The following is a 27146-nucleotide window of genomic DNA, read 5'->3' as shown; positions in this document are numbered from 1 at the left end:
ACATACTTCTCCTGGTTCCCCAAGCTATTACTCGGCAGCTGACTGGTCACTATCGGAGGTAGTTCCATTTAGAGACATTGAGGTGGGGAATGAGGTTGAGCTATTGAGGCTTTTTACATAGGACCAAAAAATCTTGGGGTTTTGTGGGAGGACATCTTCCACGTGGTTAATGTAATTTGTAAAACAGGCTGTGGACAAGGCCTTGCATTGAGCTCTGGTGTCAGAAAAAACGACAGTAGGAAGCTTCGTCCAGGTTCAACTTGTAGATCTTATGAAGACGTTTTTTTCAATAGTTAAGAGCTTAAGCTCTTTAGTGAACCACGTGGGGAACCTGGAGGGTCCGCACGTGGGATGAGGCATATGAACACGCATCTACAGACATTTATAAAATTAAACGCTGGTTAGACCAAAACACGTTAACCCTTAACATAAATAAAACAAAAAGTTTACCAATATTTTTTAAGAGTGAAAGTGACCCTAGCCCTAGGCAACTATTTCTTCATACCTGCGGCGACTTTCGGTCTGCGGCTTGTACTTGTGACGTCATAGAGCGGGTAGAGAAGTACGCTTATCTAGGAATTATAATTGATCAAAAATTCAGTTGGACTCACCACATTCATTATCTCAAACAACGACTTAGAAAGCTCATATATGCATTTTCTCAACTTGCTGGTGTTCTGACCACGGATTACTGTAGGACAGTTTATTATGCTTACGTGCAGTCTTTGCTTCAATATGGTATATTGGCGTGGGGCGGTGTCTCGGCCTCTATGCTTGAGCCTCTGGCTGTTGCGCAGAGGTCATTAATCAAAACAGTCCTAAGCAAACCATCGAGATATCCAACAGTGGATCTGTACTCAGATTTTTCTGTTCATGATATACGACAGTTATTTGTTAAAACTCTTTTAGTCTTTCTTAGGTAAAAAAAACAACCTTTTTACCAATTTGCAGCATAACTATCCCACAAGACATAGAATCAACTTTGGTTACCAATTTCCTAGATTAAATATAACCTCCCTAAAAAGTAACCCATATTTTATCGCCCATATCTTATATCGCAATCTTCCGCCACAAATCCTGCAGTATGAGGAGAGCAGTGTCCCGGTGTACAAAAGAAAGGTGAGTACGTGGCTTGCCAGCATTGGCCGGACGGCTACGGAAGCGCTGATAAAATCCCCATATAATTGTACACGAGAGCAATGTTTACAATGTTTATGATCTCGAGTGCAGCAAAGGCCTTTTTCACTCGTGTTACACATTATATTTTTCCTACAGTCACTATAAAGCATATAAATAATTAATCTTTCAAACACCATACAACACTTTTTTAGGTTCAGCTGGCAACACAAATGGTGCCCTAGAGAAAGTAGTACCCGCAGTCCGTATCACTCCGCTATTTTTCCTCGGCAAGAAATGTGCTCCGCGTTTTGAGAATATAGTTCCGTATGTTTTAGTAATTTGAAGTGGTTTCCGCGCCTAAAAAAATGCTTTAAAGGTATTTTCTTGTTTATTAAGATCGTAGGAATGTTTTAAAAACGTTTAAAAGAAAAGTCCAGAAAGTTCAGAAATACCGAAACTATAAACACGAAATGACAGGTTAAATCGTAGTTATAATAGTCAATCAGCTGCTCATAGAATTATTATCTTTAAGTGTTGCCAACCTATTTCCAAGCGTACACGGATTACGTGCATAATAAAACCACGCTGTTTTGTGTTGTTTGGTTAGAATCCTGATGTGCGGCAAAGTATAAACCGTACGGCAAAGTATAAACCGTACGGAAAAGTATAAACCGTACGGCAAAGTATAAATATGCAGCAATTAGCAGCTTTCTGTACTATAAACAGTACAGGGAAGCCAACTTTGTCGGGTGACTGTAGGAAAAATATATTTATTTATAATTTGTATCTGTTTATTGTATTGTTTAACTTTTGGAAATAAACGATTTGACTTTGACTTTGACTGGCAAATGAGTAATCCAAATGTAATATTGCTTACTTGCTTAATGATAAATCACGATCAGCTGTATTGAAGTAAGCAAAAATCAGCAGTAAATGCCTTATAATGCTATTCTTATGGAGAACATTTTACGTTATATCTAATTTTGTGTAAACATTTTGGCAGATTCACTATTTTTCCCGCCGTCAAGGGGTTGAGACCTTTAATTTGAGCCCTCTCCCGTCGTTCTACGACTTCCCAGTCGCCCACAATTTTGACGCAAAGAATCGGCTTACGTAATTAATATATAGATTGACTAGTTGCTTGTAGGGACATAAGTCCCTAAAAAGCTCAAATTAATGTCAAACAAATTATTGTAATCTTTAAACAAACTCAGAATCAAATTATCTATGTGTCAGGATGGATATCCCAGTAAAACATATCTTTTGTGTTAAAAACAGTTTGTTGTTTATCTTTGTTTGCTTTTGTTTATGTTATTTTCAATAAATAATTTGAATGACTCCTGAGGTTTAACTCTGCTTAATGCAGCAAACATGTTTGTGAATAAATATTGGTTTACTAAGGTAGCTTTTTGTTCTTTTGGATGATGATGAAAAAAGACTTCCCTGATTGAAATATTGAAAATTGTCTTAGTCAAATATGAAAAGGCAAAAAAAGGTGTGTTGAGATAAGCTTAGTTCTTGGCCAATACCACTAAATTAGCACCCCGACCCAGTTATTATTTATATGTTTATGCTCATTTGGTAAAGGTTTAACAAAATTAGTGAAAAGTAAAGGCATCCAATTGACAGAACTTAACCCTAAATTTGTTTCTGATCAACATTGAAAACTACTACCGTATTAGCTTGGTGTAAGTAATGTGGTGGTAATCCTCCTAAAGGTGTGTTTAACTTAACATATCCTATCAAAAAAAGGGCCTAATCAACGTCTGGCCACTAACTACAGTATTTCGCGACTGTTTAAGGTTCCATTACCCAGTTATCGGAACCAATCATGACATGCATATTTTTGGTTAGTTTTAAGAAACGGAAATTACCAATATATTTTACTGTTATATATAGGTGCTCCCTATACTACCGTGCATGCTAGGCTATATTATTTTAACCTTTTTTTCTTGGAGCAACAGGCAGTACCTGGTTAAAATATCCTCTAAACAATATTGTTTTTTTCCGCCCATTGGAACTCGTCATAAAACTTACTTAATGAACGAATACCTGTTCGAACACCTATTTCATCTTTATTCCCAAATTGATTTTCTAGGGGTCTTTGAGGTTATTCAACTTCATACAAAATATTGATTAAGCACTACAATAAATCGCAAATATAAAGGTTGTTAAATTTACAAAAAAGTTTGTAATTAATCTTTAACATATTAAAGCAGATGTTTTGAAATAAAAAAAGCAAACGTTCTTTTTTTAATCTGGGATCGTTTCTTTAATCTTGAAAACAATTGATTTTATTTTTGACGTAACTAAAACGTCTTAATTATTATGGGTAACGTTATCACTGGTTTTATATAGTATACAGTGCATACAGTGCAGAATTGACTGGCAAATGAGTAATCCAAATGTAATATTGCTTACTGGCCTAATGATAAATCAAGATCAGCTGTATTGAAGTAAACAAAAATCTGCAGTAAATGGCTTCTAATGCTATTCTTATGGAGAACATTTTACGTTATATCTCATTTTGTGATAAAATTATGGAGATGTCACTATTTTTCCCGCCGTCACGGGATCGAGACCTTTAATTTGAGCCCTCTCCCATCATTCTACGACTTCCCAATTGCCCACAATTTTGACGCAAAGAATCGGCTCACGTAATTAATATATAGATAGAAGATAGATGGATAGATAGATAGATAGATTTAATGTTTACTAAAATGTGATATAACGTTTTATCAAAGGTTTTTGTGATAGTGGATCACGAAGTAAGTCTAGTGGGTAGGCAGAGAGAGTAACAGCAGCCATTAGACCAGATACTTGCATAACTCAATTGTTAAGCACCAAGGCTCGTAATGGCGCTTCTCCCCTTGTCATCAGACTTAATCCAATCAATTGATTAAGTCCGACTAACCAAAAAAGTGTGGTTTGATTTTCATGTATTATAAAAACATATTTCATTCTGTCCTGGTTATATGGTCAATTTTGTGTTATTTTCAATGAATAATATTTATTCAAATGCAATTTAATAGCCCTTGTTTGTTGGCTGGAGTTTTATGATTTGCTTGTTACAGGTGCAGATCAGACCGAGTCTTCACCAATCTGAAATGATACGTAAGTTATGTTTGCAACTTACTTTAATAAATGTATGTTCTGGATGTACGTTTGTCAACTAACTTAAGCTTTTCTCTAAAGGTTTTCGGTACTTGTTCATGTTTATTTGAAGGCTATCAATTTCCGGAAAAATAAAGTTGATAACATACCTTATTTATACTTGGTTGAAATATTTATATGTTTCTTTACGTCTGTGAGTTTGTGTTCATGAGTATAAGTAAGTATATCTGTATCAGTTTGTGTATGACACATACACATTATAGTTACCATACAACATATAGTATATTATATATAGGTGAATACCTTATAAACTCTAGTACCCTTTTAAATTCATTTTAAGCATTAATACCCCCACCGCAGCAAGCCTGCAGACTAAGCAAATTTGAACTTTCCAAAAATAAGACATATTTATTCCCTATTTAAATAACATTAGCTTTAACGAGTGCTTAGGTTTGATACTACGGGGAAGGTAAAAAGTGTTTTTTGACCATAGTCAATAGTATAGGATGAATTAAATAAATTTGCTAAATTTTATCAATATATACCCATAAACAAGTAAGCTACAACAATTTGTATTTTCTCCATAATAACATGGGAATTTTAAATTACACTATTTTTTAATTTTCTCCGTGACCATTAGGCATACAACAGCGCTTCTATGTACTAAATAATTTCTTTTTTTAAGCTCTTCAAAACGGTTTAAAAAGAAATTGCTATTTTCTTTTGTTTTTAGAGCTAAAAGTGGTAAAACCCGAATTTTACCCCATAAACCCCCCCCCCCATTAATCCCCCTTCCCATGGTCCGATAATGCTGGATCACGAACTCGTTCGAATAAACGTAGGTATACACTTTTGTACCAAATTTCATCAAAATCGGATCATTTTGCTCGAGTTATCGCGCTAACGGACACACACACACACACACACATATATATATGTATATATATATATGTACATATATATATGTATATATATATATGTGTATATATATATGTGTGTGTGTGTGTGTGAATTTGAACGGATGGTGTTTTTGGCCTCTAGGGACCTCAAAATGAAAAATTAAATCGGTCCCGGGTCTAGGTCTTACCATGAGTACTACGGTAATAGCTTATTCCCTATATGGGAAATTCGCTAAAAACTCGTAAAAATCCTTCAATTACACTAAAATAGAAATATGCCATTATATAATACACAATTTTAACAAAGAAGAAATCAAGGTTCTCTAAATTAAGTTAAATTAAATTAATTAAGTTAAATCAACATATAGTTATATTTTATTTGTTTTCTTTATCTGTTATTGTATTTGTTCAATATAACAACATGATTATGACCTTAGAGTCAAAACTAGTTGTTGAAGATAACAACAAGTCATTCACTTTTTTGGACGTCACAATTTATAGATCAGCGGATAAATTACAATTTAAAATATACAGAAACCCGACCACATCATCCCAGAAAATTCACATCAACTCTGGACTCACATCATCCTCAAAGTCATAACATAGCAGCATACCACAGTTTCGTAAGCCGATTGCTATCTATTCCTATGAACGGTAACGACTACAATGAAGAAATAAATACCATCGAGTTCATCGCCGTCTCTAACGGCAATATAAGTCATATGGTCGATAAACTAATACATAAACATAAAAACAAAAATAAAGCTTCAACCACGAATTCAGAAAAAATAGTTTTTACTTCAACAGAATATGGCAATATAGGTCAGCCGCTTAGAAGGTTACGTGGCGCGAGCGCCGGGTGGCCCGAGCGCCGCGTGGACTACCTGACTATGTTTTGATAGTTTTGACAGCTCGTTACCGAACCGGATAAATCAAGTGTACACTTAAACTTGTAGAATTATCCATGTCGCCATGACGCATCTGCGTCTATGTAAACATTGTCTTCTAAAAAAATATAACTTGTAAAATACAATTATGTAACAATGTCTTATGTTAGCATTTATTTAAAACGATTTTTAAATAAATGCTAACATAAGAAGTAGTCTTAGGAGTCGCAACTCGATAACTATAGTATATATCCTCAAGCAATTGAAATTACTATCTTAACATATTGTATCTATATCTATATATCTATATATCTATATCTATATATATATATATTTATTTAATACGCAAGCAGGATTTTTGTGACAATTACTCCTCCGAAACTACTAAACCGATTGACATGTTTTTGGTGTCATTGGAAAGAGCGTAACGTGAAGTTGTGCAGGAAACTTTCTTTTTAGGTAAATAATTAGAGAGTGAGGCCCTGGGGCCTTTCAAAGTTTCGTATTTCTCCATAAGATTAACATGGGAAACAAACATTGTTTTGAAACTCCAGCTGTTGTCAGAATTTAATTATTAATAAATGGTCTAAGTTTAATAGCATTAATAAATTCTTATTGAGTCTTATTGAGTCTATTGAGTCTCCATGGAAGCATGAGAAAATTCACCATGTTTACATTTGCTTTGACATTTAAATGTGAATAACCAGAACTGTCAAAAATGCCTATTTTATAATTTCAGACAGCTGATCCAGAAAAATAAAACCACTATGTGATAGGTTTATTTAATCTTAGACTTTATGATAGACTATTTATTATGAATCTATTTTCAATGATTATGAAACAGATTTTTCCTGTTGCGAAGCAAAATTAAAAGTGAGAGGAAGAACACATGTTAATTGTAAACAGTCAATGTGTAAATTATCTATGTTGTATTAAAGATGTGTATAGTTTTTGATGTTAGTTTGTGTTTAATGATATAAATTATAAAATTTTTATTTTAAGGATTTGGCATATGAGTAAGCATGTGATAAATAACATCATTTCAGAGTTCTGCCAGTTTTTTAGTAGAGTTTAAAGTAGCATACACCTTATTGTCTACAAATTGGCTAAATAGCTTAGGTGCGGTACTTTATAAAATTTGACAGCCTTTTTACGTAAACTTAAATTGTAAGCTTACCTTTTCCCGTCCATGGGCAGGTTGATTGTTATAAATTAACTCTTTAAACTGGAATAGGATTGTTATGTAAATTGTGAGTATTTCCATTAGTTGACTACTAAAAACTACCTATTTAGTTCACTCTTTTAAAATCATCGGAAATTATGACTGTTATTAGTTTCTAAACAAGTTATTTGTTTATAAATAAATCCTATACTTCTTTGCAATTGCTCGATTTCGAGCAACATGTACACTAGTTATCTATTGCATGCGCCCAATGTTTCGTTTTAAATCCTACAAGTATTTATTCACTCCACGTAACTATGTTTATTTACTCAATGTTTTAAAAGCTATGTAAATTAATGCAAATACATACACGTTTTGAACTATGGAACGATTAAAAATAATAACTGTTATGTATTATGTTGTTGACTTATATTTAAATTAATGAAATTTATGCCCTGATTAATGTCAAATTATAGTATTTACAGCTGACTTCAATTAATATTTTTTACTATTTACATTCTTCCAGAATGTAAACATTGAAACTTTGGAAGCCCATGGGGCGTAGCCCAAAGGAAATATAATAACAGGAATTGGCCTATACGTTAACTAGTTATACGCTACCTTCATACAAAATTTTATTGCAATCGGTTCAGTGATTCTTACGTTATTAAGTAACAGACAGACACATACACAAACACACACCATCTCATTTTTATATATTAGTATAGATTTATTTATTTAATACATTCTTAGTGTGTTTAAAAACGTGGAATTTTAAAACGCTTTTTTGTTTATAAAAAAATACGATATACTTTTTAGTCTTCAATGTGTAGGTATGTTTAATTAATTGTAAACAGATGTTGTTGCTACTGTCTATGCTACTATTCTAATAATCATAAAACTAGAATCTCTCGAGATCAGAACCTGTACCTCTTAACCTCTGCTCTTTGAACTAACTGAATTCAATTGATATATTTACATTTTTCAAAATGTAAACATTAACCATTTGGAAGCCAATGGGGAGTAGCCCAAGGGAAATATGAAAATAAAATGATTTAATTATTGCATTGTTATAGATTTGTGAGCTATGATTCAAGTCTCAAGTATCTAGCTCATCGAGAGGTTGCTTGAAATCGATTGCAAAATTTGTACCGAACAGACGAGGAAGCGAGCTAATAAAAACGTTTTAGAATACTAGGACCAAGAGTTTTTTTTTTACTTTTAAATTACTTTTAATAGGCCATTCGAGATAGACAAAACTCCCGCCGCGATATTCTAAAAAATCGCTAAGCAAGCGGACGCGGCGGATACTAAATTCTAAAACTAAATTACACGTCCTGTTCGAAATAAGTTGGAAGAAGACAAAGTGTTCAACAAATAGGTCCACACATATGTATTTGTAAAACTGTAATGCATAGCCATGCATACGAGGTACAGTATTTCCAAATGCTGCAATGTAATGACTAACAAAATAAAATTTCTGCAAAACAGAGGTCTATTTTCATAAGGTCATAATTTGATTTTTTTAAATGGGGTAATCTAGAGCTCAAAAAAACAAATAGTTTAGTATGAAGCGCCGTAATGCATCTAATGGTTGCGGAGAAAATTACAAAAAAATGTAAATATAAAATTCCTATATAATGAATTTTGTACTATAATGAATATGATAAATGCTAATGGAGAATAGCTGTTTCAGTGTGCTTGTTTATGAATATATTTTGATTAAATTTGGAAGATTCATTTATTTCATACTAAACTATTACCTAACATAAAAAAAACACTTTAGCAATTTAAATTCAAACACTTTAAAACAGAATCCATTTATAGGCCTACATTAAAATAAGCTAAAAAATACCACGAAAAATTAATTTGAAATAAAAAAAAATAACTTGGGTCTTATAGGCTGCTAGGCTGGTGACAAAAAATCAACCAGTTTATAATCAGAAAATCAAAACAAATGGAAGAAATTTCAATCACATGTTTTATTAATGTTGGTTTTGTTATATCTGGTTTTTAAATAAAAACTACTATTGCAACTATCTCACTTGTAACCCAAAAACCACTTAGAAGTTGTATTTATGATTATAATTATTAATATTTTTTGTAAAATATAAGTACCACTTTAATATTGTCAGTTCGTAGATACTTAGTATATTATACCAATGTAATGAAATAACTTTTTTTTATCTGCATCGTATGTGTCTTCCCTGGTACGTTTTCGGGCTTTCGTAACAGCGACGCGCACATCAGCAGCAGCTTCGTCGGGCACACACGAGTGTTCGTTTTCGTTCAATATTTCCTCGTTAACACACACTAACTTTCCCTTACACCCTTTTTTTCCCTTAACACACTGCCAAACTACAGACCCATTCTTATTCTCCCTCTTCTTACGGTAGCAATACCCGCCACGCACTAAACTTGCATTCCCCTTTCGGGTCGCTGCAAGTTCGATCTCGGTTAAGATTTTTACACAAAGTGACAAATATTTTAAAATTAAGGGTGGAGGAACAGGTGGAGGAGGGGGGAGGGTGGTATTCCACATACCGATGGTACGTACCCTATTGGCACTTCAAGTCAGCCAATGAAAATGCAACTGGATAAAAATCCCTTGCTTAAATTTGTGTACTTACTTACAGCTGTACAAAATACCTTTACAATTTATACATTAGATTTAAACAGTATAAAAAAAAAAATTACACTATCACCAATTGTTTATATTTCCACATAGGCTGGTATTAACCATCGCCACTTCTTTTAAATTCAGGCTTTAGATTTAAACTGTATTTTAGAAAGAATAACACCATCTCCATTGCGGGAATTGGTATAAGAAGTACCACAGATTATCATGTTAACCCTCGTCACTTATGCTTCATTGAGCAGACCCTTACAAGATTTATGGCTTCGGCGCTCGCACCACTAATTAAGCCGCGGCGCTCGGAGCACGACACCGCTTAGAAAGCGTCCTCCTCGTAGCATTGGTGCGAGAGAGAGAGATAGGTACCGAGCTGTGAGAGTGAGACAGAATATGGCTCTTCCCCTACTCCGCTGCCACCCCACCCCCACCCTTTATTTTATTTTACCTTTTATTTGACCAAATCATATGTTTTCTTGTAATTTTCCAAAGACTTTCGAATGACAATCATTAGGAATCAGCATTGAATATATAACACAATTATTTAGTTTTATATGTTTACTGTAGTAGTGTTATACAATATAACACTACTACAGTAATATGGTACCATTTAACCGAAAAACAGTAAAACAGTAAATACTTGATTGGCTGATTGGAGGGGTGGGGGATGTGCGTGCACACACCTTCTTTTATACGCCTTGCCATCCCGGGTCCAGGGGTATTACCATGAGTACTACGGTGATAGCTTATATAGGAAATTCACTAAAATTTATAGGTTTATGGGGGGTTTTATGGGGTAAAAATAGGATTTTCCCATTTTTTACTCTAAAAACACAAAATTTCACAATTTCTTTCTAAACCATTTTGTAGAGCTTAAAAAACAAATAATTTAGTATATTGAAGCGTTATTATGCGCCTAATGGGTACGAGAACATTCAAAAAAGTTGTAATTTTAAAATTCCCATGTTATTCTTATTGAGAATAAGTAAACTGTTGTAGTTTGCTTGTTTATGAACATATTTTGTTCAAATTTGGAAAATACGTTAATTTCTTACTAAACTACAGTACCTTTTAAAATTTTACATAAAAAACACAATTTTTACCCTTGCTTGTTTCAGCAAACCTACTTGTTAAACTAATTCTATTTAAATAGGGAATAAATGTGATATTGTTAAGGAGACATTTTAGTGTAAATCCAATCAGGCAAATTTAAATTCGCTTAGTCTGCAGGCTTGCTGCGGTGGGGGTATTTTATTGTTAGTTCTGTACGTCCAACTGTAGAGGCTATGTTTTGTTTACAATTTGTTTCTTGTTATTTCAGTAATTTAAAACCTTATTTAACCAAATAAAACGATTTAATCATAAACAATAACTGGTCTCCTAGTTATGATACTAATATTATAAATGTGAAGGTTTGTGTGTTTGTTTGTTTATTTGTTTGTTTGTTTGTTTGTTTGTTTGAAGTTCAATCACGCAATAACTACTGGTCGGATTGTGTTGAAATTTGGTATGATGATAGCTCAAATTCCCAATTAACATATAGACATATTCTTACCTCAAAAATCCTTTCGGGCACCGCCCCAGCGGCTCTAGAGTTTCCCATGTAAACCTTATGAGTATTCATATTTAAAAGGAATTAAATAATTTTGCCAGCTGTTTCTATCTTACAATTTGTTTCTGTGATACTCAATAGCATTAAAAGGTTATACGGTTTACCAACAGGGTGCAGCACCATTAGTTCTTCATACATTTATGACAGCTAATTTGAACCAAGCAGCAACAAAAACCTGGATTGTGAGAACTTTACTTCTTTCTATTGTTTAGGTAAAGTGGTAGAACATTATGGCTATGATAGATATTCTATAGACTATAGTATACCGTAGGTTATAGTAAACATTGACTATAGTATTATAGTAATCATTGCAAATGCAAAGCACGACTATTTAACTACAATAATCACTGTATACCAACCCCGTACGAAGGACGGGTACTCAGCTAGTATAACCATATAGTAAAGCACAAATCATGAAAATAACCCTAAAATAATATAAACAAAATGTTGTCTACCCCAGCGATCGGTGTGGACGTACATGAACTAGACACGAAAAACAAAGCTTCAATATTTACAATGGGATGAGGAGTCTACTTGTTTTGCTTAGTCTATGTTGCAGCTCAGTGGCAGTTCCGTGCTTTTATTTATTAATTCGGCATGGAGAGGTTCCGTCGTGATTATTTGTATGGATAACACCTCCCGGCTCATGGAACCCAAGCCATTTGACATACAATAAATCACCCTTTCTCCTAATTACCTTTTCTACTAAATACATGTCTTATACTTTTTTTACTTTAGGTCTTTAACAACTCCTCTGTATAGAATCCTCCTCTGATTATATTACCATTTTCATCTTTCAAGATATAAGTCACAGGCTTTGTATTCTTAACTTCTGCTATTGTAAAAAGCTCCCCTGTCCAATTTGGGGTACCTATATCCTTTACTAAAAACATGTTTATACTTGGAAATTCTCACACTATCACCTACCTTATATCTTGGCTTTTTAACTTGCACTACTTTAGAAGTCAACCTCTCATGCACATATTTACTATTCTTAATATTCACTTGGTTAGGCTTCATACCTATATATCTATGCACCTTATTATTATATTTTCGAATTAACTTTGGAAGTAAATCCAACCATTTATAACTCCCCTGACCACTAAATTCCCTATATAACCAATTCTTTAAAGTTCTCTGAAACCTCTCCACAATTGCAGCCTTAGTTGTAGAAAATGTGTGGTAGTGATTAATACTTAAGTTTTTCATTAGTTTTGCTAAAATATTGATTAAAAAATTCTTTTCCATTGTCGGATTGAATGTTTTTAACCCCCTTTGGTAGAATGGTTTTAATGGCTTCTGTAACCACCAACCTTGTATTTTTTTTAGCGGAGCAGCATAAGCTTTTTTAGAAAATGTATCTATTAATGTTAAAGTATATTTATTGCCAGAATTTTCTCTAGCATAGTTTTGCATATCAATTAAATCTATTTGTACGGTTTCATTAAACCCAAAACTTTAAACCTTCTAATGAAATTCTTTCTTGCAGGCTTATGAAGTTCGTATGCAATTTAATTCATTTTTTATAACATCACTCTTTCCTTTAACTGTAAATATATTACCATTAGCCCCATTTAATAGATTATCTTCCATTCTTTTAAATACATAGCTTTCTGGTTTATATGGTCTATTATCTATATACTTAAATCCACTCAAAGATGTGGGGTCAGCAATTAATAAATCAGGATTGTATTCCATCAAATTAAATTTTGTTTCTCCATAAACAAATTTCGATCCATCCTAATGCATAGCTTGTGACATTAGACAAACATCATCCGAATGTTCCCCCTCTGGTAGATTCCTTATAAATAATCTTTTGGCGACCCAACAATTATGTTTTTTTATTAAAAATTATAGTCTGTTCTTTTGTAACACAGTCAGTGTCACCAATGGTAGGTCTAACACGTACTAACCTTGTATTATTAAAATCCCGATACATTGCTTCCATTTTTAGAACTTGTGAAACATTCACAGCATCTTTACTATCTGTACCTTCCATCAAATCGCTAAGTTTCTGTTTCTTAGCATTCCAAACACCATTCTCTGACTCTAAAAATTCATAATTATTATCGTCTTGAACAAATTTACCATCTTTTCGTATTAAAGTCTGTTGTAAAGTGGGCACATCATCTATACTTTCACCCTTTTCCACATTAGTAATTTTCTGTTTTTTATCATTCCAATTTTTATTCTTAGACTAGCTGTACCCGCGGGCTTTGCCCCACTTCATAAGTGAGCTCGTTCGCATGGCTCAATCACGTCCTGGTTGAAGTTCGTACGCTACGCTCACTCACTTTTAGGTTGGAGCTCGTTCGCTGCGCTCACTTGCCTTCAGGTTAGCTTGTTCGCTACGCTAACTCGCCTCCAGGTTAAAGTTCGTTCGCTGCGCTCACTCACCTTTTGGTTGCAAATTAGCTGTTGTCATAAATGTAGAAGAAATAATAGTGCTGCACCCTGTTGGTAATCCTTGTAACTTTAATGCTATTGAACATCATAGAACAGAACCAACTTGTTTTATTGAAACAGCTGTTAAGATTCATTAATTCCATTTAAATATGAAAACTCATAAGGTTAACGTGGGAAACTCCAGAGCCACTGGGGCGGAGCCCGAGAGTCCGATCAGAATAAAAACAGCTTAGTTTTCCTATTTAATGGCTAAAGAATCAGTGTACCAAATTTCAGCCTCCTAGGTAAATGGGAAGTGGGAGAATTAGTGATGAGTGAGTGAGTGAGTGAGTCAGTCAGTGAGGGCTTTGCCTTTTATATATATAGATTGTAAAAACTCATATTTAGTTTTACCTTGTAAAAAGACATCACCTTTTCTAGTTAATGTCTGCCCCAAAGTTGATACATCATCTACAAACTCCCCATCTTTAACATTACCAATTTTACGGTTTAAACAATTCCAACTATCGTCTTTTAAATTTAAAGTAGGTTCACGACTAGCCCTGGGTTCTGCAGACTTATTATATGGATTATATAAACGATAAAATTTATCTATAAACATATTTTTATTTAATAAATAATTCCACTTTCTCTCAATTCCTCAATAATGGAATCTATTTCATTATCCACTCCTGAGTTACCGGCTTGGCGATTTAGCCAAAAAAAGTCTTAACCTATCTACAAGCTCATTAGGATCATCCCAATAAACATAGTTAGCTCTGTCCGGTGCACTGTAGAAGTCGTGTTTGTTTACAATTTGTTTCATGGTATTTCAGCCATTTACAACCTCGTTTAACCAAATAAAACTACAGTATATAATCTTAAACATTGCCTCGTGTCCTAGTTATATAACCAATCAGTAAAGCATAAATCATGAAATTAGCCCTAAAATAATAGAAACTTAAGTTTCGTCGACACTAACGCCCAGTGCCACCTGACATAAACTAGACACGAAAAATGAGCTTCACAATTTTCAATGCGATGAGAAATCTACTTGTGGTTGGTTAGTCTATGCTGTTACCCACGGGCTCCACACCGTTTGACTTCATACGTATTAATAAAACTATTGATTGGTTAGGTTAAGCTGAAATACATGAAACAGCGGTGGGGCACACGGGAGGGACGATGGCTAACATATCTTGTAGTGTCAGAGTTCGCCGCTAGAACCGCTAACTGCTAAGTTGAAAAATTGAAATTAATTTTATAATTTTTAGTTATAAAATTAACTTTTTAATTATAAAAAAATGTTACTATAAAAACTGTCATAACCTAACCTAACCAACCAAACTTGCTGATAATATAAAAATATATAAGAAAAAATCAAATGAATGTTTGCTTAAATTTCTTTATTATAAAATTAATTTTAAAATTTAGTATTATAAAATTAAACCGTCAAAACCTAACCTAACAAACCAAACTGGCTGATAATATGAAAAAGATAATATGACACATAGATAATTTGATTCTGAGTTTGTTTAAAAATTACAATAATTTGTTTAACATTAATTTGAGCTTTATAGGGACTTATGTCCTTACATGCCACTAGTTAATCTATATATTAATAACGTAAGCTGATTCTTTGCATCAAAATTGTGGGCGACTGGGAAGTCGTAGAACGACGGGAGAGGGCTCAAATTAAGGGTCTCGATCCCATGACGGCGGGAAAAATAGTGAAACTGCAAAAATGTTAACACAAAATTAGATATAACGTAAAATGTTCTCCATAAGAATAGCATTAGAAGGCATTTACTGCTGATTTTTGATACTTCAATACAGCTGATCGTGATTTATCATTAAGCAAGTAAGCAATATTACATTTGGATTACTCATTTGCCAGTCAATTCTGCAATGTAATGTATACTATATAAAACCAACTATATAAAGGGAAAACGTTACCCATAATAATCAAGACTTTTTAGTTATGTCAAAGTTAAAATAAATTGTTTTTTAAGATTAAAGAAACGATTCAAGATTAAATGAAGATCTTCTTTGTTTTGATTTCAAAACATATGTTACTCGGTTACAACGGTTACTCTTAGAAAACAATTTGGGAATAAAGATGAAGTAGGTTCGTACAGGTATTTGTTCATTAAGTACTTAAGTACTTTGTTGCTCCAAGCAAAAAAAGTTCAAATAATATAGCCTAGCTAGCACGGTAGTAAAGGGAGCACCTATATATAACAGTAGAACATGAAGGTAATTTCCGTTTCTTAAAACTAACCAAAAATATTTATGTCGTGATTAGTTTCGATAACTGGGTAATTAAACCCTAACTAGTCGCAAAATAGTTGGTATTTAGACATTGATTAGGCTCTTTTTTGGTAGAATATGTAAATCAATCGTACCTTTAGGAGGATAACCACCACATATACTAACACTAGGCTAAAAAAAGTGTTTTTTTTAATGTTCATCAGAAACAAATTTAGGGTTAAGTTCTGTCAATGGGATGCCTTTACCTTAGACTAATTTTGTCAAACCTTTACAAAATGAGCATAGACTTAGAAATAATAACTGGGTAGGGTAGGGATGCTAATTAAGCGTTTTTGACCAAGAACTAAGTTTATGTCAACACACCATTTTTTGCCTTTTCTCATTTGACGAAGACAATTTCCAATACTGTATTTCAATCTTGGAAACCTTTTAATCAGCATTAACCAAAAACCCAAAGCTGCCTTAATAAACCAATATTTATTCATTAGCAGTTAAACCTCTAACAAAGACAAATGACAAACTGTTTTTTTTTACACAAAAGATATGTTGTACTGGGATATCTATCCTGAAACATAGATAATTTCATTCTGAGTTTGTTTAAATATTACAATAAATTCTTTTCCATTTGAGCTTTTTAGGGACTTATGCCCCTACACGCCACTAGTCTATATATTAATTACGTAAGCCGATTCTTTGCGTCAAAATTGTGGGCGACTGGGAAGTCGTAGAATGACGGGAGATGAGGGCTCAAATTAAAGGTCTCGATCCCGTGACGGCGGGAAAAATAGTGAAATTCCCAAAATCTTAATACAAAATTAGATATAACTTAAAATTTTTCCATAAGAATAGCATTAGAAGCTATTTACTGCTGATTTTTGTTTACTTCAATACAGCTGATCGTGAATTATCAAACATTTGGATTACTTAATTGCCAGTCAATTCTGCGATGTACTGCGACACATATATAATTTGATTCTGAGTTTGTTTAAATATTACAATAATTTCTTTTCCATTTGAGCTTTTTAGGGACTTATGTCCCTACAAGCCACTAGTTATTGTTTAAAACTTTAACTGTGCATAAGAAAGTTATGCATAAAATACGGCACCTTTATTATCGACAAACTACGTATGTCTATGTGGTTAAGAGATTTACCTAGCTACCCTTATAATGTCCATCTGGTAGATATTAACTGAAAATTATACAACACTGAGAAAAGTCAAATTATCAACCCATGGTAGATTTTTCATAGTAAATTATCATAGGCGATAGATTACGTAATTTGATAAAGTCCTAGGGACTAGCCCTCAATACCACGATTAATGCTATGTTCATCTATGATGTATACTTTATTGCTTCACTATATTAGTCACGTTGCTTTGTCCCCTTAGGTATATAAAATATCAACCTCAAGGCAAAACAGAATGTAAATTCTTACAAGCCAGAGTCGGATACATCATTACCGAAAGAAATGGTCGGCTTAACCGGTGAAAGAAAGGAGGAGGAAAATGTTTTACTGGAGCATTTCTGTGCACATTTGACTCGTTCCATACACAATGTGCGTCAAAACACTCGTGTAAGTTAATAACAATGTTATATTTCAAATGTGTAGACTACACGGGTTTAGTAACATTAAAAACACTATTTGGCTATCTATACTGCCGCAGCAAACCTGCAGACTCAGCAAATTTCCATTTCCCTGGTTCGATTTTCACTCATTTAAATAACATTATGTTTAATGAGTACCTAGGTTTGCTGCTACAGGGAGGGAAATAATGGGCGTTTTTGGACCCCAGATGCACCTATCGAACTGCTATAAACAGCGTGAGCTGGTTACATAAGCTTTAAGTTAAATCATTTAAACTCATCGAAAATTATGACTGTTATTACTCTTATTAGTTTAAAAATAACTCCTGTAATACAGGTACTTGACGACTTCAAGCAACCGGTAGGTACACTAGTTCTTCTAAATATTTCTTCACATAACCTTAAAGTTGCAGTTGCGTTTACTATTAGTATTATTAATAGTATTAATAATATATATATTAATTAATAGTATTATTAATAGTAATTAGTCTATATAATAGTAAACGCAACTGCAACTTTAAGGTTATGTGAAGAAATATTTAGAAGAACTAGTGTACCGGTTGCTCGAAGTCGTCAAGTACCTGTATTACAGGAGTTATTTTTAAACTAATAAGAGTAAGACTAATAGACCTGTGTTGAGACATTTTCTCAGTTTTGAACAGTGTGGCATAAAATAGCGTTCGTACCACGAGCCGAAAGGGTTTTGTAGCTCTCAATCGTTTTAAGTTATTGACTTCGTCTCGAACTAAAAAATTATCTCGATCCGGAAAAACCACATTTTAGGCCCTAGCATTGACTGTATCGATAGTCAAAGGCCCTAGGTACAATGAATGTGAAAATGTTGAAAAAATACTATTTCAGGAGAAAATTATCGTTATTTACACTGAGGAAGTTTGTTTGTGAATGATTAATAACAGAGTTGCGTTTTAATTAACTAAAGGTAAAGCAAGTTTTGAATTGTTTCCTTTTTGTTTCCAGTGAAACTTTTATAACGGGTTGCAAGTAAAAAGGCCTGTCTAAAATCGAAGAGTTTGGCTATATCTGTCATATTATGTTCATCAATATCAATTGGTTTTTATCACAACACTACAGGATGTAGTAAGGTTATTTCGGACGTATTGACTGCAAATAATTAGGGTTTTCGAAATAAGAAGGTAGCCTACGAATTTTAATTTCCGAACTAAAGTTTTATCAAACTAAGTGGTACAATTATCTTTTGATACTGAAATCAATTATGGATGTGTAGCCGTAGAAAATTAGATAGGTAAACACACTGTTGAACAACTCGCATTATCTTACCTTCCCTAACGAACGTATTCGACATAAAGTATCATACACTGTGCGCGTAGATAGATAGATCAACGTGACACCCTTTCTTAGTAACCCAGTAACCTTGTTATAAAAATCAGGGTCTACCTTGCATGAAATGGGGTAGTAGGTTTCTTTTAGCGAATTTCCCATATAGGGAATAAGCTATTACCGTAGTACTCATGGTAAGACCTGGACGCGGGACCGATTTTTTTTCGTTTTGAGGTCCCTAGAGGCCAAAAACACCATCCATTCAAATTCATATATATATATATATATATATATACTAGCTGTAACCCGCGGGCTTTGCCCCGTTTAACATCTTAATTTTCAAGATGATCTCGTTCGCATGGCTCAATCACGTCCTGGTTGAAGTTCGTTCGCTACGCTCACTCACCTTTAGGTTGGAGCTCGTTCGCTACGTTTACTCACCTTTAGGTTGGAGCTCGTTCGCTGCGCTCACTTGCCTTCAGGTTGGCTCGTTCGCTACGCTCACTCGCCTCCAGGTTGAAGTTCGTTCGCTATGCTCACTCACCTTTTGGTTGCAAATTAGCTGTTGTCATAAATGTAAAAGAAATAATAGTGCTGCATCCTGGTTGGTAATCCTTGTAACTTTAATGCTATTGAACATCATAGAACAGAACCAACTTGTTTAATGAAACAGCTGTTAAGATTCATTAATTCCATTTCTCATAAGGTTAACATGGGAAACTGCAGAGCCACTGGGGCGGAGCCCGAGAGTCCGATCTGAATAAAAACAACTTAGTTTTCCTATTTAATGCCTAAAGAATCAGTGTACCAAATTTCAGCCTCCTAGGTAAATGGGAAGTGGGAGAATTAGTGATGAGTGAGTCAGTCAGTGAGGGCTTTGCCTTTTACATATATATAGATATATTTATATATATATATTTATATATATATATATATATATATATATATATATATATATATATATATATTATATATATATATATATATATATATATATATATATATATATATATATATATATGTGTCCGTTAGCACGATAACTCGAGCAAAAATGATCCGATTTTGATGAAATTTGGTACAAACGTGTAAACCTACGTTTATTTGAACGAGTTCGCGATCCAGCATGATCGGACCATGGGAACGGGGGTTTACGGGGGGTTTTATGGGGTAAAAATAGGTTTTTCCCATTTTTGACCCAAAAAACGTAAAAATTAGCAATTTCTTTCAAAACCATTTTGTAGAGCTTAAAAAACAAATAATTTAGTATATTGAAGCGTTATTATGCGCCTAATTGGTACGGAGAAAATTCAAAAAACTTGTCAATTTAAAATTCCCATGTTATTCTTATGGAGAATAAGTAAACTGAACGTTGTAGTTTGCTTGTTTATGAACATATTTTGATCAAATTTGGAAATCGTTTTTATTTCTTACTAACTATTAACATTTTACAAAAAAAAAAACTGTTTTACCCTCCCTGATACAGCAAACCTAAGTACTTGTTAAACTAATTCTATTTAAATCGAGAATAAATGTTATATTTTTAAATAGACATTTCAGTGTAAATCAAATCAGTCAAATGGAAATTCGCTTAGTCTGCAGGTTTGCTGCGGCGGGGGTATTTTTTATGTTGTTTGTAATAGTACCGAGTTGCTAAATCCAAATTTTCGACCTCGGCGACCTTCCGGATCACCTCCAAATGCTTAAAAATCGACGGAATTTCGCACTATACGTTTGTTCGATTTTGACCCTGAAGCATCACTTTTTTATAAAGAACAAACATAACCATTTTTAAAGTACATTAAATAACCTATCATTTAAGACCAAAATGGCTATTACAGGCCTAATAGTTTTCAAGTTATGACTCCGCAAACAACGGCTAAAATTACCAAATTTTGATTTTTTTAAAGTTTGCCCTAAAGCACAACTTTCTAATTATTTTTCATCAAAACAACCATAATTACTATAAAACTACATTAAATTACTCACAGTTTAAGACCAAAATGGGGATTATAGGCCTGACACATTTAGAGATATGCCTCTTCAAGGTTCATAATATCTTCCATAAAGGTTTGTACTTTAAGATTCAAGTTATTCAATTTGGTCAAATTTTTTAAAAGAACCAGTTTTTTTTATGGAGGAAATCTATTGTAATTATAACGTTTATACTATCAAGAGGAATTGATATAAAGAATTAAGAGGCAACAGTGAAAACAAGTTTTAACTTTGCTGTCGTTCTGCCATGCTATATATTACTTCTTTTATGCCAAGTGTTCGCATCTGTACCTGCAGGATATGTTGAAATTAGGAAACAAGATGGATTTCAATAAACACCAGTTATTAACCACCAACGGGTTCTTCACCATTTCAGTGGCGGATCTAGAACAGTCACAAGGGGGGCGAACCGGGGGTTCTGGGTTTTCTGCACCCCCTGAAAAATTTGTGTGAACTACATAAGTTCCTAAAATGACAGTTTTATACCATTTCTTTGTCCTGATGATGATATGATGGCTTTGACTTGGTTTAGGAGAGATGTCCACGATTTCATCCACGATCACGGGTGTCAACAATGATGTCCCCTTGATGCATAGGAGATATTCACTCTTACTTTCGCGATCGCAAGGCATTTTCACCATAGGGGGATGGCCCCTCAAGTAATTTGGCCTAGGGCCGCAAGTACCCTAAATCCGGCACTGCTTAAGCAGTGGAATTGTTGGAAGGAAACTGTCAACTGTCATATGGCTAGAGATATTGGCAATGAAGCGATGTTGAGAGTTTTATGAGAAAAATATGAATAAGTCAGATACAAAAGGAAGAATAAAGTATAGTTCGGCCGCTTAGAAAACGACCTGCGCGCTAATGCTAAACCAATGCTGGAGGAGGTCGCTTTCTAAGCGGCCGAACATAGTATATCTTTCTTCTGATGTTAATACTGTTGGCAATATACAGGTGACTAATGACCCCCTCACACTGTTTCACAGGCTATGTGTTCTGAAGCAGTCAGATGAAGAATTAAAGCACTTCTTCACGCATGGATTTTCACCATTACCCTTGTCTCAATTGAATGAAAAACTAAATTATAGTTCACACATCCAAACGTCTCAAGTTAGTCATACAAGTCAATCTTCAACTGATACCCCTACAGGACGAGTCCATGTCCAAAGATACAAGGATCATCTAATCACAGACACAGTCGCCCTCAGTGTTCTCCAACCTTCTCCCGCGGTGATAAAATTAAATAAATACCGTTCGTCACAGGCCTGTGTTCTATACCCGAAAACCATTTATTGTAACAATGTACGTGTGTGTGTAGATAGATACAATACATTTATTACCACCAAAAATTAAATTTATAACACAATCTGTTCTTGAGATGAAATAAATTAGATTATTTCTTATTATAGTTCTTTTATAAAACTTGACAAAATTTAATAGCTTGAAACTTAAAATACAAGCATTTAGGGAAGATTTTATAACCTTGAAGAGGCATATCTCTCAATGTGTTAGGCCTATAATCACCATTTTGGTTTTAAATTGTGAGTAATTTAATGTAGTTTTAAAGTAATTATGGTTGTTTTAATGAAAAATAATTAGAAAGTTGTGCTTTAGGGTTAACGCAACGGTTAACGTTTGCCAAACTAAAAAATTCAAAACTTGTAATTTTAGCCGTTGTTTGCGGAGTCATATCTTGAAAACTATTAGGCCTGTAATAACCGTTTTGGTCTTAATAGATAGGTAATTTAATGTAATTTAAAAGTGGTTATGTTTGTTCTTTATGAAAAAGTTATGCTTCGGGGTCAAAATCGAACAAACGTAAAAATAGTGCGAAATTCCGCCGATTTTTAAGCTTTTTGGAGGTGATCCGGAAGGTCGCCAAGGTCGAAAATTTGGATTTAGCAACTCGGTACTATTACAAACAACACAAAAAAAAGAAACCTACTACCCCATTTCATGCAAGGTAAAATGCGTTAGGTTACTGGGTTATAGGTCTGGTCGAACCGATTGAAAAGGTTAGTAGGAATAATACGGCATGGAGTGAATTGTCCTTGAGACGTAGGTCTATTTTATAATTCACCAACTTGTGGTTATAATTAATGGCAATAACGATAAGAATTATTCTTAAAATTTGTTGACAGCAGCTGTCGGAATTTGACCCTGAATGAATACCGATATGTTCGTATTGTTAGGGTTAAAGTCAGACATGTTTTCGGTATGCCAACACATTGGTAAGTCATACATTTCCTTATCCGATACAGAACCAACTATCAAGATGTTGCCTTGTTCGCCTGCAGATAAAAACGCTTGTGGTTTGGGTAAGACTTGACTTTTTATGACATTTACAATACTCGTATACTATGTCATAGAACATCTTTGTTGTTTGTCATCTTACATTCAAGGAGTACGAGAGGACCCGTGCGCAAACTGGGCAATTTAATAGGGTCCAACACTTATTTTTAGAGTAAAACGATACCACTTTCAAGTAAAAGTTGCTATAGTAAACAGATTCTGAGTTATTAAACCCCCTCCAACCATCATGGACAGAAAAATAGAAATGTTGGTCTATAAATTTAATAACTTCCTTTTCCTAAAATCATTCATCATTATCATTATACTTACACTTACAGCGTGTAATGGGGGTCTTTGTAGTCAACAATTATACTAATGCCTTTTCCAGTGAAGGGTTTCAGTTGATTCTTTTCATAAACGAAGAAATTAAGAAACATAAACTGAAAGAACTTAAAATATTTTTTTTATTAGTTTTTTATCCATTAATGGTTAATGGTTAATAGTTAATGGACTTGGTAAAATAATTAAATAAAATGGTAAAAGTGTAGGTATATTTTCAACAAGTGGATTATGAAGTAAAGAGTACTTATTTCTGAGGGCATAAATATCCTGTAGAGCAAGAGTATTTCTTGACGAGATATATTGGACAGTTCTTAACGAGGATCATAATGAGCGTTGTGGATGAGCCAAGCATTCATAACTGTTCTGTGGAATTGGCTACTTTAAAATATAAGTCGCTTTAAATTACTAATGTATTTTATTTTCATTTTTAATTATAATCAATAGTAGTTTCAGCACAATGATGTCCAGTTCACTGCATCTAGTGGCAATATTTACTGCTGAAAGTGTAACACAATCAGCGATCAATACTGTGGTGGGGCTGACTGGACATAGCATATCAACACACAATGACAGTGATTCTCGGTACCTTATCTAATGAAATACAAATATACTATAATTCCATTAGTGATGTATCGGCACACTTTCAATGTGGGTTCTGCACCAGTGCCAGGTTCTGTTCAAAATAGGTTTACACGGTACCAGAAACAAATTGGTATGAGAATTAAATAGAAGGCCTACTCATTCTTTAATACTAAGATGCAAAAGTCGACATCGCATGTGATGTATCTATTTTGTAAACCGTAAAATGAAATATAATGCCTTTCTATGCAGATATCTTAAGTGCAGAAACTAGGTAAGTTTTTATTAAATCTATTATATTTAAACAATCTTGTTTTTCGTTTCCGAGTTCGTTTGGCTCTTCTACCCGACCGATTATCATGATCGAGGTCTAAAACTGAAGGTATTCACGCACGTATTACACATCAAGGTTCGGCATATATTTATCTACTGTATCACTCGACCAAAAACATAAATTTTTATATTTTCGAATTCTTACTTTGATTTAAATGTATTTCACCAGTTATAATTGAGCAGAGCGAGCGAAGCTCTTATACGTCGACTCTTATGCATTTCGTAATACGCAAACTCCTCCTAGACGGCTGAATCAATCGTATTCAAATTTTGCATGGTGATAAAGACCATATCGGTGAGTGCTAACATCTATATGGCGTTAAAAAAGTCTCTAAGGAATTCGCCGCACTAGGTCTCAAAGTTTCAATGTAATCCTCATGGAAGCAGTATTTGACACATAAACAAACGCATGTGAACAGCTGTTGACTTTTGAATGCAGTAGATAAAGAAATAGCTGATAGCATTATTCCACAGATATTAGAACAGTAACGGTATGGATCATAAATATAATCAAATGACGACAATAGCTTGAGGTCCGTGACGTAGGAAGTGATGTAGGAAGTAGTAAAGGTGAGCAGTCTGGAGTGTGGAATTTGTTTATGACGATTAGATTAAGGTATCTGGATTCCTAAAATTCTATGGGAAGGGACGAAAACAGATCCGCGACGTAGGAAGTGGTGAAGGAAGTAGTCAAGGCGAGCTGTCCGGAGTGTGGGAACTGTTTATGACGATTAGATTAAGATGTCTGCAATCCTAAAATGCTATGGGATGGGAAGGAAACAGGTCCGCGACGTAGGAAGTAGTGAAGGAAGTAGTAAAGGCGAGCTGTTCGGGGTGTGGGATCTGTTTATGACTATTAGATTAAGGTATTTGCAATCCTATGATGCTATGGGAAGGGAGGAAAACAGGTCCGAGACGTAGGAAGAGGCGAAGGGAGTAGTCAAGGCGAGCTGTCCGGAGTGTAGGAACTGTTTATGACGATTAGATTAAGGTATCTACAATCTTAAAATGCAATGGGAAGAAAGGTAAACAGAACTGTGACGTAGGAAGAGGCGAAGGAATTAGTAAGACGAGTTGTTTGGAGTGTGGGATCTGTTTTTGACCAATGGATTAAGGTATTTGCAATCTAATAATGCTAAGGAAAGTGAGGAAAACAGGACCGTGACGTAGGACGTGGTGAAGGAAGTAGTAAAGGCGAGCAATCCGGAGTTTGGGAACTGTATATGACGATTAGATTAAGGTATCTGCAATCCTAAATTACTATTAAAAGGGAGGAAAACAGGTCCGAGACGTAGGAAGAGGCGAAGGGAGTAGTCAAGGCGAGCTGTCCGGAGTGTAGGAACTGTTTATGACGATTACATTAAGGTATCTACAATCTTAAAATGCTATGGGAAGAGAGGGAAACAGGTCTGTGACGTAGGAAGAGGTGAATGAAATAGTAAGGCGAGTTGTTCGGGGTGTGGGATCTGTTTTTGACCAAATGAATGAAGGTATTTGCAATCTAATAATGCTAAGGGAAGGGAGGGAAACAGGTCCATGATGTAGGAAGTGGTGAAGGAAGTAGTCAAGGCGAGCAGTCCGGAGTGTGGGAACTTTTTATTATGATTAGATTAAGGTATCTGCAATCCTAAAATGCTATTGGAAGGGAGGGAAACAGGTCCGTGACGTAGGACGTGGTGAAGGAAGTAGTAAAGGCGAGCAGTCCGGAGTTTGGGAACTGTATATGATGATAATGATAAATGTATCTGCAATACTTAAATGCTATGAGAAGAGATGGAAGCATGCCCACGACATAGGAAATGTTGAAAGAAGGAGTAAAGGCTAGCAGTGCGGAGTGTAGTGGGGAATGTTTGTGGCAATTAGATTAACATATCTAAAATACTAAAATGCAAGTGGTGAAGGATGAAGTAGAAATGCAGGCAGTTCAGAGTGGGGGAACCGTTTGGGCAGTTAGATAAATGTATCTGTAATACTTAAATGCAATGAGAAGGGAAGGAAACAGGTCTATGACGTAGGAAATGGTTAAGGAAGTAGTAAGGATAGCAGTGCAGAGTGTGGGAACTGTCTTTGACAATTACATTAATGTATCTGCAATCCTAAAATGCTATGGTAAGAGATGGAAACAGGTCCACGTCGTAGGGGGTGGTGAAGGAAGTAGTAAAGGTGGGCAGTGTTGAGTGTGGTAATGGATTAATGTATCTGCAATGCTAAAATGCTATGGGAAGAGACTGTAGACTGCAGGTTAAAATGATTACAAAGCACGAATCGATACATATTTTCGATACATGCAATCGTTTACAATCTAAATTTACAACTGAGTTGACAACAGCTGATTTTTACTCTATAGAAGCTAAAAACGATTTTTACACCCTAAAGAGTAGACCCGCAACGCATGCATTAAAAACTTTACTGCAGTATGACAAAAACAATATAATATGTACCCTTGATGACTCCGCTCAATTTTGTGGGTGCATCTGCGAACGCCACCTAGTTATATAATCCTAAATATATTGGTCTAAGAACCTGCAATGAATACCGTCTTTCATTCAAGCTATTAGTTATTCAAATCAGACGAATATCAAGCAAACGCAAGGTGAACAACCAACATAAAAATTAATTTTTATATGGATCTTCTATGATAAA

The 27146-nt window shown here is 34.4% G+C and overlaps 1 protein-coding gene across 1 annotated transcript in view; it reads left to right on the top strand.

The window, feature by feature from the left end:
* Window positions 1–27146, top strand: part of LOC128982832 (uncharacterized) — a 323159-nt gene that overhangs the window by 124402 nt on the left and 171611 nt on the right. The window contains exon 2 of the mRNA XM_054401863.1: window positions 4194–4233. Within this exon, the coding sequence (XP_054257838.1) occupies window positions 4227–4233 (7 nt within the window). The 5' untranslated portion in view covers window positions 4194–4226. The remainder of the gene's footprint in view (window positions 1–4193; window positions 4234–27146) is intronic.

The sequence above is a fragment of the Macrosteles quadrilineatus genome, unplaced genomic scaffold (assembly GCF_028750875.1).
Source record: "Macrosteles quadrilineatus isolate MER2022 unplaced genomic scaffold, UCM_ALF_1.0 Scaffold_1__1_contigs__length_201487025, whole genome shotgun sequence".
NCBI lineage: Eukaryota > Metazoa > Arthropoda > Insecta > Hemiptera > Cicadellidae > Macrosteles > Macrosteles quadrilineatus.
The sequence above is the reverse complement of the archived record's forward strand: the minus strand, read 5'-3'. Positions and strand labels throughout refer to the sequence as shown.